The 14588-nt window shown below is 40.5% G+C and overlaps 1 protein-coding gene across 1 annotated transcript; it reads right to left on the bottom strand.

Moving 5' to 3' along the window:
- Positions 1–1323: 1323 nt before the first annotated feature.
- Lsmem1 (leucine rich single-pass membrane protein 1) lies at positions 1324–8230 on the bottom strand. Its single transcript, XM_090332332.1, has 3 exons — positions 7781–8230; positions 6404–6532; positions 1324–2289 (listed from the first exon to the last, which is right to left on the bottom strand). The coding sequence occupies exons 1-3, from the start codon at positions 7905–7907 to the stop codon at positions 2159–2161; spliced, it is 387 nt and encodes a 128-aa protein (XP_090188458.1). The 5' UTR covers positions 7908–8230; the 3' UTR covers positions 1324–2158.
- Positions 8231–14588: the final 6358 nt, after the last annotated feature.

Raw genomic sequence — 14588 nt, 5'->3', positions numbered from 1 at the left:
TTTATTCACGTGTGTGCCTTTAAAAAAAAACAAACATACTTCATATTTCTTCTTCTTTTATATAAACACAATCATCTTAACCTTTTGCTGTAACGATATACGAGGATCTTATTATGTACACAAATTCACCACCAGTACAATTCTTGATAGTCAGGGGAGCTCAGGAAAAAAACAAAACAAAACAAAAACATGAGGGTCATGGCTTCCTCTAAATTCTGTTCTGAATTCCTGGAGCTTGTTCATTCTTTACCCACCATGTAATATGTCACCTCTGCCTCCCCTAGTCTTATAAGAGGCCTCTCTATTCCATGCCGTGGGTGCTGACCCTGCCCTCAGTTATCTTTATGTCCTCTCCCCACAGTACTGGCCAAAAAGCACACACACACACACACACACACACACACACACACACACACACACACACACACACCTATAGTTGGGCACCAATGGCTCATGCTCACAATTCAAGCCACTCAAGAGGTTGAAATATGAGGATTGTGATTCAAATCTAGCCTGAGCAGACAAATATGAGACTCTTAGCTCTAATTAACTAGCAAAAAGCTGGCAAGTGGAAATATGACTCAAGTGGTAGAGAATTAGCTGTAAAGGAAAAAGCTGAACACAAGCATAAGGCTCTGAGTTTAAACCTAGTGCCAATCCAAACCAAAACAATTAAATGAAATGAAAATAGAAACTTTCTTGAACTTCTGTATGATCAATTATGTGATTTCATATAGGTCTGCTTCTATTTCTCTTCTATGATAAAGGAAATATAGATGTAATATGTACAAATTGCTTGTTTCTACACAAGACTGAACTGAATATAAGACGGGTTCCATTAAGATTTTCTTAGGAGAGGACCAAAGATGCAATACCTATGGTACATATAAAATACATATTTATAAAAAATTAACTCCAGGAAATGGAAACAAATATTGTTATGTTTGTTTTTTCTTTTGCCTTGTGTGTTCGTTTATCTGTCTTTGGGTGGGTAAGAGAGGGCACAGAAATGGAGGCACAAAGGGCAAACAAATGCAGCTGTGATAATCCCAGAACACTGTTGAACATGAACTACACAAGTGTGGGTGGAGAATAAAAGGAAAAACTGGGAGACAGCAATAGGGAAGGGGAGACATTGTTCAGAAAAAACTTCACCTGACTTACATGATGGTAATTCCTCTGTACATTTGGGACAGGAGGTCCCCATTCAAAACAAAGATGTGATGATTCTGATTTTAAGTCACTCCAAATGAAATTGCTACATACTCTTTAATTGACTTGCCTATTAAAAAAAAGGACTATCTGTGATTCATATCCTTTTAAACCATTTATTTTGCACTGTATCTTATGTCATATGCCACATGCCTTAAATTTTGTGCAAAAACAAGACTGGATGGAAATACTCCAGATAAACAATTGGCTGTTATTGTTGATCAAAGCTCACAAATCTGTCAGATTTCCTTCAGATTAATGAATAGGATCCTGAGGTCTGTATTTTCTCTCTTCCATTCTTTCATGAGCTCCTCTGGGGCAGGAGAGCGTACAAGAAATAAGTGCTCAGCAAACAACAGAATTCATTAGCTAGGCTTACTCTGCTGACTCCCAGCCACACCGTGGGACCCATAATTATAACTCCTGTTCTCCCTAGCAATCACCAGACAGCAACTTCTCTGAAGCCCACCCATCGCTGACCCTGGCAAGCAGAGTAAAAGTCTAATCACCTGAGTAGAAGAATGTCTTTGAGAAAGAGGAATCCCCAAGTTTCCCTTCCACATATTATTTCAGTGAGTTGCAAGTTATGAGTCCTCATGGGCCTTCATTGGCAGTGAACTTACTCTAGACCAAGCTCCTTTGGAAAGAAAGTTGTATGGACGCAGCTGAATACACTGGACTTCTGTGGATAACTCCTCCATGTTGGCCACCTACCCTAATACCCACCACAGATGAAGCCACCAGTCAATGGGGCAGAATTGTATTTGTCCCTTCCCAGCTGTACCTCCACGTCCACCATCTTGGCACTGCTCACATCCTAACCCAGCTGGTTTTGTTGATCAGATCATATGTTGCCTGGTGTGCACTTTGTGTGCTTTCCCTGTTCCTAAGCTCTTAGGAAAGAGATGCTCCAGCTGTGAGCGGCTGCTCTTGGACAACGCTGTCTTTAGTTCTGCTCAGAATCCAGTTGGTCAAGTCGCTGTACGATCATGTTGTTGATTTTCTTAAGATCATCTATGTCCTTTCCTTCAGCTGTTAGTCTTCTTGACACATCATCCATCCTCGTTCCAGTTTGAACTGCAAAGTGGAAGAGACCATGAGACACCAATTTCTGGTATGTTCTGCTTGGGTCATCAGAGCATGCGTGTGTTTGTGTGTGTGTGTGTGTGTGTGTGTGTGTGTGTGTGTGTGTGTGTGTGTTCAACTGAGTGTGAAGCCTTTATTCAGGATACATGGCTCCCAGAATCCCAAGAGAGATACTGATGAAGACTGGCATTCTCGAGTGAATGATATCCACAGCCTCTGGTTCTCAGGCTAAATCACTTTTGGCAACTCCACATAAATTCTTGCCAAGGAGGATCTCACCAGAAGCAACTAAGGAAATTCCCAGTATGCCTGACTCCTTCCCAGAAGTGACTGCTCTACTGTCTCATTCCCATCATTTAGTGACATTGCTTGGGTCCCAGCCTAATTTGAAGTGTCTGCTGGTTGTGAATTACCAGCAAATAATGAGTGTGCAATAATTCTTTTCAGACCACTCCTCAGAATACAGCACAATATTTTCTGAACAGAACCCTGGGAAGGTCAGTGAAAGAAGGGATGGAATCCTTTGAGGTCTACATCTCACAGATTTTCAAGAAATACAGCACAAAATCAGTACTATATCTTGAAACCCTTATATCCATTTCAGGCATTTTTTTTCAAAGATACTTTTCAAAACTATTGGTGCTGATAACGTGTTGCTGGACTAGTTCATAAACAAACATGCAAAATATTTCGCCTCGAGGTCTTGGGACACATTGTCTGCATAGTGGTTACTCCTCTCGTGTCTAGAATTATGTTGGATGAAATGGTGTCTAAGACATGAGACCAGGATGATAAGTAATGTGCTGCTAAGCCCAGCATATACTACCTACTTGGGCTACTACCTACTACCTTTGTCCTTATACTTGGCTTTCTCTACTCTAGGCTGGCACTCTATCATGTGAGCCATACATCCACTACTGGCTTTTTGCTGCTTACTTGGAAATAAGAGTCTCAAAAACTTGTCTGCCCAGGCTGGCTTTGAACCTTAATCTCAGCCTCCAATGTGGCTACACTCAAATCACCAGCTTCAGGGAAATGTTTCTGTCTTATAATTCTATCACATTGGTCACCATATTTAAGTCTGTCTATTCCACAGTACACTGGTTCTAAAATAAATTGCTTTGGGGAAGAAAAGGTGGACGGTGATTTCCATGGACAAAAATCTTACATCAAAATTGTGTACCTACCTGCTCCCTTGAGGATTCACAAGTAATTAAATACCTGAAACAGTGCCTAGGCCAATAGTTTCCACTTGTTTGAACCCCAGAGCATGTCTTTTCTTCAAAGAAATATTTGACTTCCTTGGAACTAGTGCTCTGTGGAATAAACCACTGGGTCGTGAAACTGCCAGCAGAGGCAGAGAACACCCAGAGTAATCTATTTTTCCTTATTCATGATTCCTCATTTGCATGATGGCTATGATTATGACTAAAGCACGAGGCCTGACAGTTTCATAAGAACAACATCAGGGGCCGGGAGTTTGGCCTAGTGGTTAAAGAGCTTGCCTAGCATGCATGAAGACCCGGGTTCGATTCCTCGGTAACACATACATAGAAAAAAGCCAGAAGTGGTGCTGAGGCTCAAGTGGTAGAGCTCTAGCCTTGAGAAAGTCCAAGGACAGTGCTCAGGCCCTGAGCTCAGGCCCAGGACTGGCAAAAAAAAAAAAAAAAAAAAAAAAAAAGAACAACATCAGGATAGTCTTATTTCTCTTGGGTAAAACTGCTAGACATAGAGTAGAAGAACTGTAGTTAAGAGAATATACATTTGCTCAAATCACCACCAAGAGCAAAATGGCCCCCCTGATAAAATTGAGCACAGGTCAAGTTCATTGAAGATGTCTGTGGCAAATCTGATCTTAGGCCAGAGTGAGGTTTTTCTGAAAACCACCAAGAGATTTGTTCTTGCTCCCACACAAGCAGCAGAGTGCTACACAACTCCTGAATCTCACACCAGGGGACCACAGGTCTACATCTAATAGACAAATAAGCTCTCCTTAGTCTTTCATGAGTAAAACAAGAATCTCAGATGCCATTTTAAAGGGTAAACTCACCATGTGGAAGGACAAACTCACTTCAGGTGATTTTAATATGTCTTACAGAGAAGATTATCCAATAAAGATATTCTTTTTTTAATTTTTGGCAGTACTGAGGTTTAAACTGAGTGCCCTGTGCTCACTGAACAGATACTCGACCACTTGAGTCACATTCCTCCCTACTCCCTTTTCCTTTGGTTATTATTATTATTAGATAAAGGTTCACTCTTGTCTGGGGTCTACAAATCTTTGATAGCTGGAATTATGCCCTGCTTGATTTTGTAATGGACTCTTGCTGACAGGGTTTATCTTGAACCACAATCTCCTCTGTCTCTGCTTCCCAGGAAATTTGGATTACAGGCATGAGCCACTGCGCCCAACAACTGACACTCTTCTCTAGTCCCATCTGTTTCTTATGAACTTTTGTTCCTGTTATAAAACATTCAAGGCAAATATAATAAATACAATTCAAAAGTAAAGTAAAACACAAAGTAAACCTTATTTCATTTAGAGGAATTAATTAATGGTGATTAAAGTGCATGGTGTTCGATGTCCCGCAGTATTAGAGCTCTGACTGGGCAGTTAATTAGCTTTGTGGCCCTGTGCATATGAAGCTTCAGTTGCATTATTAGTAAACCAGAATAATAATCATGGATCTGCTCTAGATAGCTGTTAGGTTTTGAGCAAACAGACATCTCATGCTTGGCACAGTACTACGAACTGAGTAAACATGAATAGATAGCATTTGTTATTATCATTTCCTTTCATCATGCTACATATGTCCCTGAAGAGAGAATTCCCTTTGGGTTACTCATATGTTTACAGACATACCTGAAATTTCCTATTAGTTTAACTGAGCAATAATGGCTCATGCAGATACACCAAAGGGCAGAGCATTGACTTACATTGCCTTAACATCTCAGGAAATACCCTTGAAAGTTTACCATTATTGTAAGAATAATTCACATATTAGCTTCCAAGTGCAAAAGAGCATTCAATGAAAGGGTGAGAGAAAAGTAATGAAAGGAGTAGTGGTATGGCTCAAGTGGTAGAGCACTTGTCTAGCAAACATGGGGCACTGAATTCATACGGAACTACTTCATAATGAAGCAATTAAACCTCACTCCTCCCCACCATCCCATAGACAGTGGGGAAGAAAAGAAGTTACGTAAGGCAATGTGAGGACCATGCACTCTACACGCCCCCACACACTTCATCTTGGCCTCCATGTCATCTGCTCTTGGATGGACTAAAATTTTCCAGAGCTACAAGCTACAATTCTCATTTAGAACTGCTGAGATCTACAAACATAAGGGGGCAGAAGAAAGGACAGGATGAGAGACATGGGAAACGGTATCAAAGATGACCCAACTTCCTTGCTTTCTAATATGGCTTGGGATTGAGTAGAAATGATTCCAGATAAAAGTATAGAGGGATGAGCTGAAAGAGAAAAACAGAGGGTTCTATTGGTGAGGGCTACATGCAGGACGAAGGGACCGTATCCCAAAGGGGCATATGATATCCAGGACAGATTTCAGGTTACACTGTCTGTCCAGGGTGTCTCTAGGGCAACTTGCTCATGTGAAAATGCCCATGCTATTACTCAAGGGGATAATATGCTCAGAGCAAATTCTCTCAGGTGCAGGATGCCAGCCTGGGCAGGATTGAACAGGGAAGAAGCTGAAATAATATACAAGTGAGGAAAAACTGGGAAGAAGCTTGTAATCTGAATATAACTGTCTGGTCTAGGCCTGATGTTCATGGAGAACCCTATAGATTGAATAAAGAAAATCAAGAATTCACTAGAACAAGTTGCCTACCATTTGACAGCGAGGGACTCTCAGAAAAATTTAAAGAATCCTATAAATACTTACCATAGGTGTTGGTGATCTTCTGGGACCACAGACTTAGGCTGTGGCCTGGTCTCCATCGCTCTATCCTGGGACCAACCACAGGGTTCACTCAAAGTGGTCCTTCTCCCTGTGACTTTCCATAGAAGCCCTTCTAGCCTGACTCATTCCAGGAACAATGTTAAGCGATGGCTATGAGAACAGCTTCTTCAGGGGTACTTACTTATTAGAAAGATCACAAAGAACACCAATGCCAGGCTGACAATCAGCACAATGAGCAACCCCAGGAAAAACAGACTCCGGCTTCCATTTCCAGAGTTTGTGCCAAGGTCTGGGATTTTCACTTCCAGAGCTAGAGGGAGCAAAGAAACAATGACAAAATGTCCTCAGCTTACAACCTGGAAGCAGAAAAGAACAGTGCCCTACAGTCTGAGAGCTGAGTGGTGATTACTGCCATTTTTCCTCTGACAACCCTGGAAAGTGACTTACATAACTAAGAATGTCTTTGGACCAGAGCAATTTTGGGCATTGTTTACCTTTTTCTACATTGGTATTCAGAGAATGAGAGTGCTTAAGCTATGTCCTTGGACCTCTTTGGAAAATTACTGGACTGTGTCAGCTATAAAGTGAAATGTGAATTGGCACACAAACATGACTAAGAACAGAAATAGTTCCTTAGGAAGGGCATTAGGAAGAAAAAGGTTAGGAAAGATGGAGGCTCTGTTGCCTTCTTCCAAAGACACTGCCCCTGCTCCCCTTCTAGCAAACAGCTCTATTTGGAACACCTACTATGCGTAAGAAGACCAAACCCTCTGAGATGAATAACAGAGGGTAATGGGGAAGAGTCAAGTGAAAGTAAACAAAGGAGTCAATCCAATTAAAATACTATGTGAAGTGCCACAGTAAAACTCCCTTGACCAGTGAACAATACTAAAAAGAGTGACTGACAGGAATATAAAACATAGATCTGGTCTGGGCTGAGTGTATTAAGGGGAGTGGGGAAGGTAACTAAGTGAAAGGATGAAGAAGGATGAATGTGGCCAGAATACTATGTACACCTGTGAAAATGGAACCATGAAGGTTGCTAAGATTGGTTGGGGAAGAGGGCTTCAGACCCACAGGAAAGGGTGGGGAAGGAGGGGTGGCATAAGAAAGATGTGTTGAACTAAAATCATGTGGTGCAAGTGATAAAGTGACACTAATAATAAAATCAAAAGCAAGATCTGAGGGAGGATTTTAGAATGGGAATGGCAAACATGAAATTCCAGCAGTAAGTTTAATGTCTGCATAAAACACATGCCTATTGGACAATTACCCCTTTTGTCTAAATGCCAGTGTTCAAGCTAGATAAGAAACTCAGAGAACTCTAATTGTAATACACATTTTGTTTTCAATTTTTTTGTTCTAGTATCCTTCCCCACACACATCCTTTAATTAGACAATTTGTAAGTAGAAAATGAAGTTGGCATCTTTGTCCAAGAATATCCTTAGTGGCCCGTCTCATCCCCTCTCCCCCTGCCCCCATATCCATATTAGCCTTTGCTAAATTTAAGTAGTCTGAACCCAGAAAGGGTGAGCAAGCCAATCCAGGCACACATACGGAAGAGCTGCTGGGATCCGGCAGGACAGAGGTTTAATTTATTTAAGTCATTTATGGAATCCACAACATAGAGCTTTCCATCTTCATGCACACCATGAGAGTTTGTGTCCTGGATGGAATCATTCATTGTTCCTGGAAGAAAACACTGACATTAACCATCACAGGCCTGCTTGGTGCTGGGGGCTTATTCCTATGATCCTAGCTACTCAGGAGACTAAAATTTGAGGATCATAGTTCAAAGACAGCCTGGGCAGTAAAGTCTTTGAGACTTTTATCTCCAATTAATTACCAAGAAGGTAGAAGCAGAGCTGTGGTTCAAGTGGTAGAGAGCTAACCTAGAGCACAAAGCTCAGAGATAGTGACCAGGCCCTGAGTTCAATCACCAGGCAGGACCAGCAAAATAAAATTAAATAAAAACCCAAACTCCCCTCCTAAAAAGATAAAGAGAGGTCTGTCAACAATGCTCTACATAAGGTAGCAGGAAGCTGGACAAGCAGAGAAAGATCCACTCACAGGCTCAGTGTTGAACTATGGTCTAGAAAAACTTTGCTAAATATTGCAAAATTTCTTTTTTTCTACTTTGCTTGCCAGGAGTCAACCTTATCATATTCTGTGATAAGATTATCTTTCTGATGACATGGTAATGTCCTTTGTCTTCACATACTGCTTTCCTTCTCAAATATCTCAATTCTAGCTCATTTCCCAGAGTCTGTTTTTCTTTGATTTTTATCATTAATTTTTTTTCTCCTTTATTCTGGTGAAATGTCCTAAGTCTCTTGTACCTAAAGATTAGGTATAAATGTGAGTACAAAGTTAGTCTAGTGACTGTAAAGGTTTGGAATAAAGAAAACATCATTAACTGGTAGAGCACTAGCCTTGAGCTAAAGAGCTCAGGGATGATGCCCAGGCCCAGAGTTCAAGCCCTGCAAACAACAAAAGAAAAAAATTTAAAAAAGGCTTTAGGAAGACAAGCTCCAAAGATTAAAAAGCTTTCTCTTTCAGATACCAACCTGCCTGTTTCTAGTGGTGATACAGAACTTTGTTTAGAAAGGGTGTGTGTGTGTGTGTGTGTGTGTGTGTGTGTGTGTGTGTGTGTGTGTGTGTGTGTGTGTGTGTGTGTGTGTGTGTTACGGCAATCCTGGAGCTTGAACTCAGGGTTTAGGTGCTGTCCCTGAGTTTTCATGCTCAAGGACAACACTTTACCAATTGAACCACAGCTCTACTTCTGGCTTTTTGATAGTTAATTGGAAATAAAAATCCTACAGCCTGGGCTGGCTTTGAACTGAGATCATCAAATCCGAGATTCCTGAGTAGTTAGGATTATAGGTATGAGTCACCAGTGCCCAACCTGGAATGGATTTTAAATATACTTTATTCTGACCTCCATTCTTCCAACAAACAAAGACACTGACAATCAGCAAGGAATTGCATAGGACCATGCATTTAACAAGTAGCAGAGCTGAACAAGGCTCTTTGTTGCTCTGGGGTCTTACCTTATATACCTTTCTTTTCCATACCTGTTTTCTAGATTCAGCTGGAATATCCCCACCACCAAGAAAAGAGAACAGATCTGTCTCTCCTTTGTGTCTTTGTTTGTCCTGCTCATTTTCTCCTAGCAGAATGACTCAGTATTTGATTGAATTTTTTGCTTATATCGTTGACTCCTCCAATAGACTGAAAATACCTGAGACAAAGACTGGTAATCTTACGTCAATCCACAATGCCTCACTTAGGCATATTGGAACACCTCAAATATTTATTTAAGGCTTAAAATCTATTTCTCTCACAAATTTGATGCTGTTAATCAATACAGCAAAAGTAGTTAGATGGAATGCAAATATTCTCATGTGACATCTATTTGAACTTCAGTACTTAATATAATAAATATTGTGCATGTGGTAATGCATGCATCACCTTTATCATTTTATAACCTTTTACTTTGCTGGTTCGAAGGTTGGGACTCTGGTCCGTGGGTGCTATCCCTGAACTTTCTGCTCAAGCATAGCACTCTACCACTTAAGCTTGGAGTTCCACTTTCAGCTTGGAGGTGTGTGTGTGCGTGTGTGTGTGTGTTTAAATTGGTTGTTAATTGGAGGCAAAAGTCTCAGGAACTTTCCTTTCTGGGCAGGCTTCAAACTGTTCCTCAGATCTCAGCCTCCTGAGAAGCTGAGATGACAAGTCTGAGTCACTAGCACTTGCTGAGATTCTTGCTTGCTTGCTTTCTAGTGTTCATTCAATACCCAACAACAGAATGAAAAGAACTATCAGGTTAGGAGAATTCATAATGGAAAATGCAATTGAGGATGTGTAAAAGATCCAGAAAAAAAGAATCTTCCTGTGACTAAACTCCTAAGCCCAGCAATTCCTCATTAATATCCACAAGCTTCTGATTTGTGGGAAAGGTATTTCCAGAACATTAGTTAAGAGACACAGTGAGCTTCCAAAGTCATAAACTCATTTAGCTTTTCCCCCCAGAGTTAAAAACTATAAAGCACTTTAGTTTCATCAGGAGTTGTAATTAGGAAGAACACACAATCCCCTAGAATTTTTAGATAAGGTACTACTGGTATCCTGTTGGTTATAGATAATGCAGGATTCCCAGTATGGCCATGAGGGAGTTGACATGACACCAAATCAAACAAAAAACAGCACCACCAGCAGCAAGTAGAATAAAAAAAGCCTTTGGACTTAAATCTTAGCCCTCTTATAGATAAAAGCCAAGGCCCCAAAGTGCTGAGACATGATCTCAGATATCTAAACCATTCTTCTACAAGTATTTTATATTTTATTATCCCTTTATACTTGCTGATTTCAAATACTAATGTTTAACCAGGAACAAAAGGCTGTATGTGTCGTATCATGGGGTCATTGTAGCAAACACTGCTTCTATTTTAGGTTTGGTGACTGATGACAGGGTTAATTTTGGGTTCTGACTTAATATCCTTGAGCCTTCCTTTCCCCTTCAAGAATGTAATTGCTATTGCTTAAATTCCATACTAAGGCTTAATCATTGTTTACAAACCAGAAGTCCCACTAGGAAAATCATAGCCACCCCCCCCCGCAAAAAAAGGAAAAGACTTTAACAGTAATCATAGGACTAATAAAATCTCTTATTAGATAAGAATCTTAAGGTAGCTATGACATACTCTGAAAGTTCCTTCTTCATGGTGAAGTTCCAGTGTAAGAAGCAGCTATTTCAGTTTGTTATAATATGAATAATGGCACTAGGCAAGTGGGGAATAAAGAGCTGGCAGAGAAAATGGAGTTGAATATGATTTGTAGCTACTAAGAGCTCACAGATGGCTTGTAAAGGCTCTGCTGGTAAATGGATTTTAAAAAAAAATCACGTGGCTCAAAAACTAGAAGCCATAGCTGTTTGTCACACTGCTATCTTTGGCATCTCCAAATGAGGGCATCTGGGAACAGTCAACAGGACTGATGAAACCTGTTACTAGCAAATCTCCACCACACACTGGCCCCTCCCCCTGAAAAGTGCTCACTCAGCAAAGCGGCATCCTCTACACCCTTTTTAATAACTTGATCTGAAAAGTAATTTTTTTCCTGATTTCCATTACTGCTGACAGCTAACCTTTCTCTTGTCATTTAAGAACTATTTGCCTAAATATTCTGACAAATATAGTTGTGTATAGAAAAATCATCTTGTATTTAATTTTCTCACTCCAGGTACTGGTTTAAAAAAAAAAACTATAAAAATAACTCACATTGACACTGCTTGCACCAAACCAGAACTATTACAACCGGCTTAATTCAAAGTTAATAAGAAGCGTTACTGGGGGAGTTATGGTCATTTTTTCTTCCACTAGAGTCAATGCCTCTTCAAGCAGGAAGTCACTGTTTTTAAATCAAGTTTTAACCATTCCTATTAGAAATCAGAAGCACAGAATGCATGCAAGAGACTTCCCAAACTCAAGAATCATAATTTAGTCTCAGTAAAGAAACGGCATGCAAATTACTTACAAAAGTGTGAGTTTTAGATTGCTCAGATATCGGGGGGAAAACCTCAAGTTATACCGGAGCAACAACAAACCTTTCTACAAATTCTGTACTTCTGTCGTCCTGCAGTGCACAAGTACTCTCATGAAGCTCATAAACCCCAGCACAACTGGTGGTCTATATTTGGAGCTAACTTACCCAAGCAATGTAACATTCCAAGAACCTACATTTCCCATGCCTAAGTTTCGTAGTAAATGTTACTGAAACTATGCTTTAAAACCACCACCCAATAAAATAAAATAAAACCACCAGACCCTAATTCAACTGGTAGCTGAAAAGATTCTTACTAGACTGAAGTTAAGTCTCCTTACTTGACTAATGTGACTGTAAACTGACACCTAACATCCAGCATTTCAGTCATAGCCTGCTCCCATATATAAATATCCCACAGCACTCAGGAGCTGCCTCTGTGACAACTAACCTATAAGGACCAGAGAAGTGCAGTAAGGAGGGAGGCAGGACAGGTGTGACGTCACAACTAGGATCAGCTACATTAGTCAACCTTCCATTACTCTAACAAAATACCTGAGATAAATCAACTTCCAGAGAACAAAGGATTAGAGTTGGACAGTCTCTTAGCTATTTGGGAGACAAAGCAACACCCCACTGAACAAATAAGCCAGACATTGGGTTGTGTGTACCTGTTATCTCAGCTATGTGAGAAGCGCTGTAGTAGAATCAAGGTCCCAGCCTAGCTCAGGCAAAAAGCAAAACCCTACCTAAATAATAAGCCAGGTGGTGGTGGGTCATGCCTATAATGCTAACTTGAGAGGCTGAGATCGGAAGAATCATGGTTTGAAACAGAAAAGCTTAAGACCCATTAACTAGATAGAGCCCAGTGTGATGACACAGCATCTGTCATCCCAAGTTATGTGAGAGGCTATAATTGGGAAGACAAGGTTCCAGGTCAGTCTGGAAAGCAGTGTCTCTACAAGGTGAAGGTAGATGTGGGATGTACTCAGGGGTCCCCGTGATTAGATAGCCTAGAGTAGGCAGATCATGACTCCAGTATATGTCCAGGCAGGAAGCAATACTCTGTCTCAAAACTATCACCACAGAAAAACAGGGCTGGCGATGTAGCTCAAGTAGAACACCAACCTTGTAAGCACAAGGAAGAGTTTTAAATTAGTTTGAGTCAACAGTTTCAGAGGTTTTCAGTCCAGTAGCCTGGCCCCATTGCCTCCACAGCTGTGGCAGAGAATGTAATGGTGAAGTGCTTACCTCACAGGCAGCCAAGTAAATGAGGGAGAGTGACATGACCTCTTCCCACCAGGACACACACCACCACCTCCCAATGGTGCTACCAGGCTCCAAACAATTTTGAACACACAGGTTTAAACACACACACACACACACACACACACACTCAAGATTTTAAAAAAATGGAAGCAGGTCCGAGGACTTCCAAGTAGCTAGCTCATCAACACCCCTTCCTTTTCAAAGGCTTTCTTCTGTGGATTTCCACATGTCCTCTAGGCTATCTTTTGCTTATATAGAAATAAACTTCCTTTTTCCCTGTGGTGTAGATTACCAAGATGGGAATTGTGACTACACAAGCCTGGATTCCAGATCACAGGTTGAGCTACCCCAGGCAGATACCCAGTTGGGCTCTGAATAGATCTGCATTCCATCATGTTGAGGTGGGCATTATTCATCCAGAAACATACTGCACACAATCTTGTATTGTACAAATATTTTCCTCAGGGACCTCACTCTACTTAAGGGCAAGTTATCTTTCAGAGGAAAACTGAAATGTCTTATCAAAGCACTTATCAACTAAATTTTGCAGAAAGATTACAACATTCACATTAGCTATCATTTTGTTACATTGTTCCTGTCCTTGTAACCTTATAATTTTTTAGTTATTATTTTTTGCCAGTCCTAGAGCCTGAGCTTTTGAGCCACAGCACCACTTCTAGCATTGTTTATGTGGTAGTATAGAACCAAACCCAGGGGTTTTATGGATGCTCGGCAAGCATCTACCACTAAGCCACATTCCCAGCCCACCTTAAAACTTTTTGCAATATTAATTTCCTTAGAGATACAGACATGGAGACAAATGCAATGCTGAAGAGCACATATGCCAAATGGCAAAAAGGAAATCTGAATTCAACTATGCATACATCGGCAAGAACAAAGTTCTGAAGAACCACTTAGAAGAAAACCAAGACAGGTATCTTCTATACCTGAAAAGCCACATTAGGTTTTGAATAAGGAAATATCACCTGAATTGTTTTAATCCACATTTTCTAGTGTTTTGCTTTTACTTTTCAAATGTTATTTCAGGGTACCTAAATCCAGTTACCAGGAAATTCAGTCAATGCCTTCAAGTACATGAACCATAGCTATTGATTGCTTCATATTTAATTCTTCGGTGCTGGAAGCATGGCTCAAGTGATAGAACGCTTACCTAGCAAGAACAAAATACTGGACTCAAATCCTTGTGCCACCTCCTCCCCGCCCCCCCCAAAAAAACCCAACTCATCTTTAGCCTCAAAATGAATTGGGCAGGGAATCAAACAACTGTCATGGTCTATCACATAGCATTTCACTCTCATGAAAAACACACATCTTTACATATCAAACCTCATCCTGTCTTTGGCAATTACCCACTGATTTTTACAAAAGTCATCCATTTATAAAAATTCAGTATTTCAGGTTAACATTCCTTTCTTTTTCCCAAAACCCTATTAAAAAGGCAGACCAGGAATAAAAATTGCAAGTGAAAATAGAAAAAGTACTGAACAGAGAAAAAAAAATGTTCCAGAAAAATAAATGCATTAGGAAAAAAATA

Source organism: Megascapheus bottae, chromosome 5 (genome assembly GCF_031878675.1).
Source record: "Megascapheus bottae isolate mThoBot1 chromosome 5, mThoBot2.hap1, whole genome shotgun sequence".
Lineage (NCBI taxonomy): Eukaryota > Metazoa > Chordata > Mammalia > Rodentia > Geomyidae > Megascapheus > Megascapheus bottae.
This window is presented reverse-complemented; position numbering and strand designations above follow the sequence as displayed.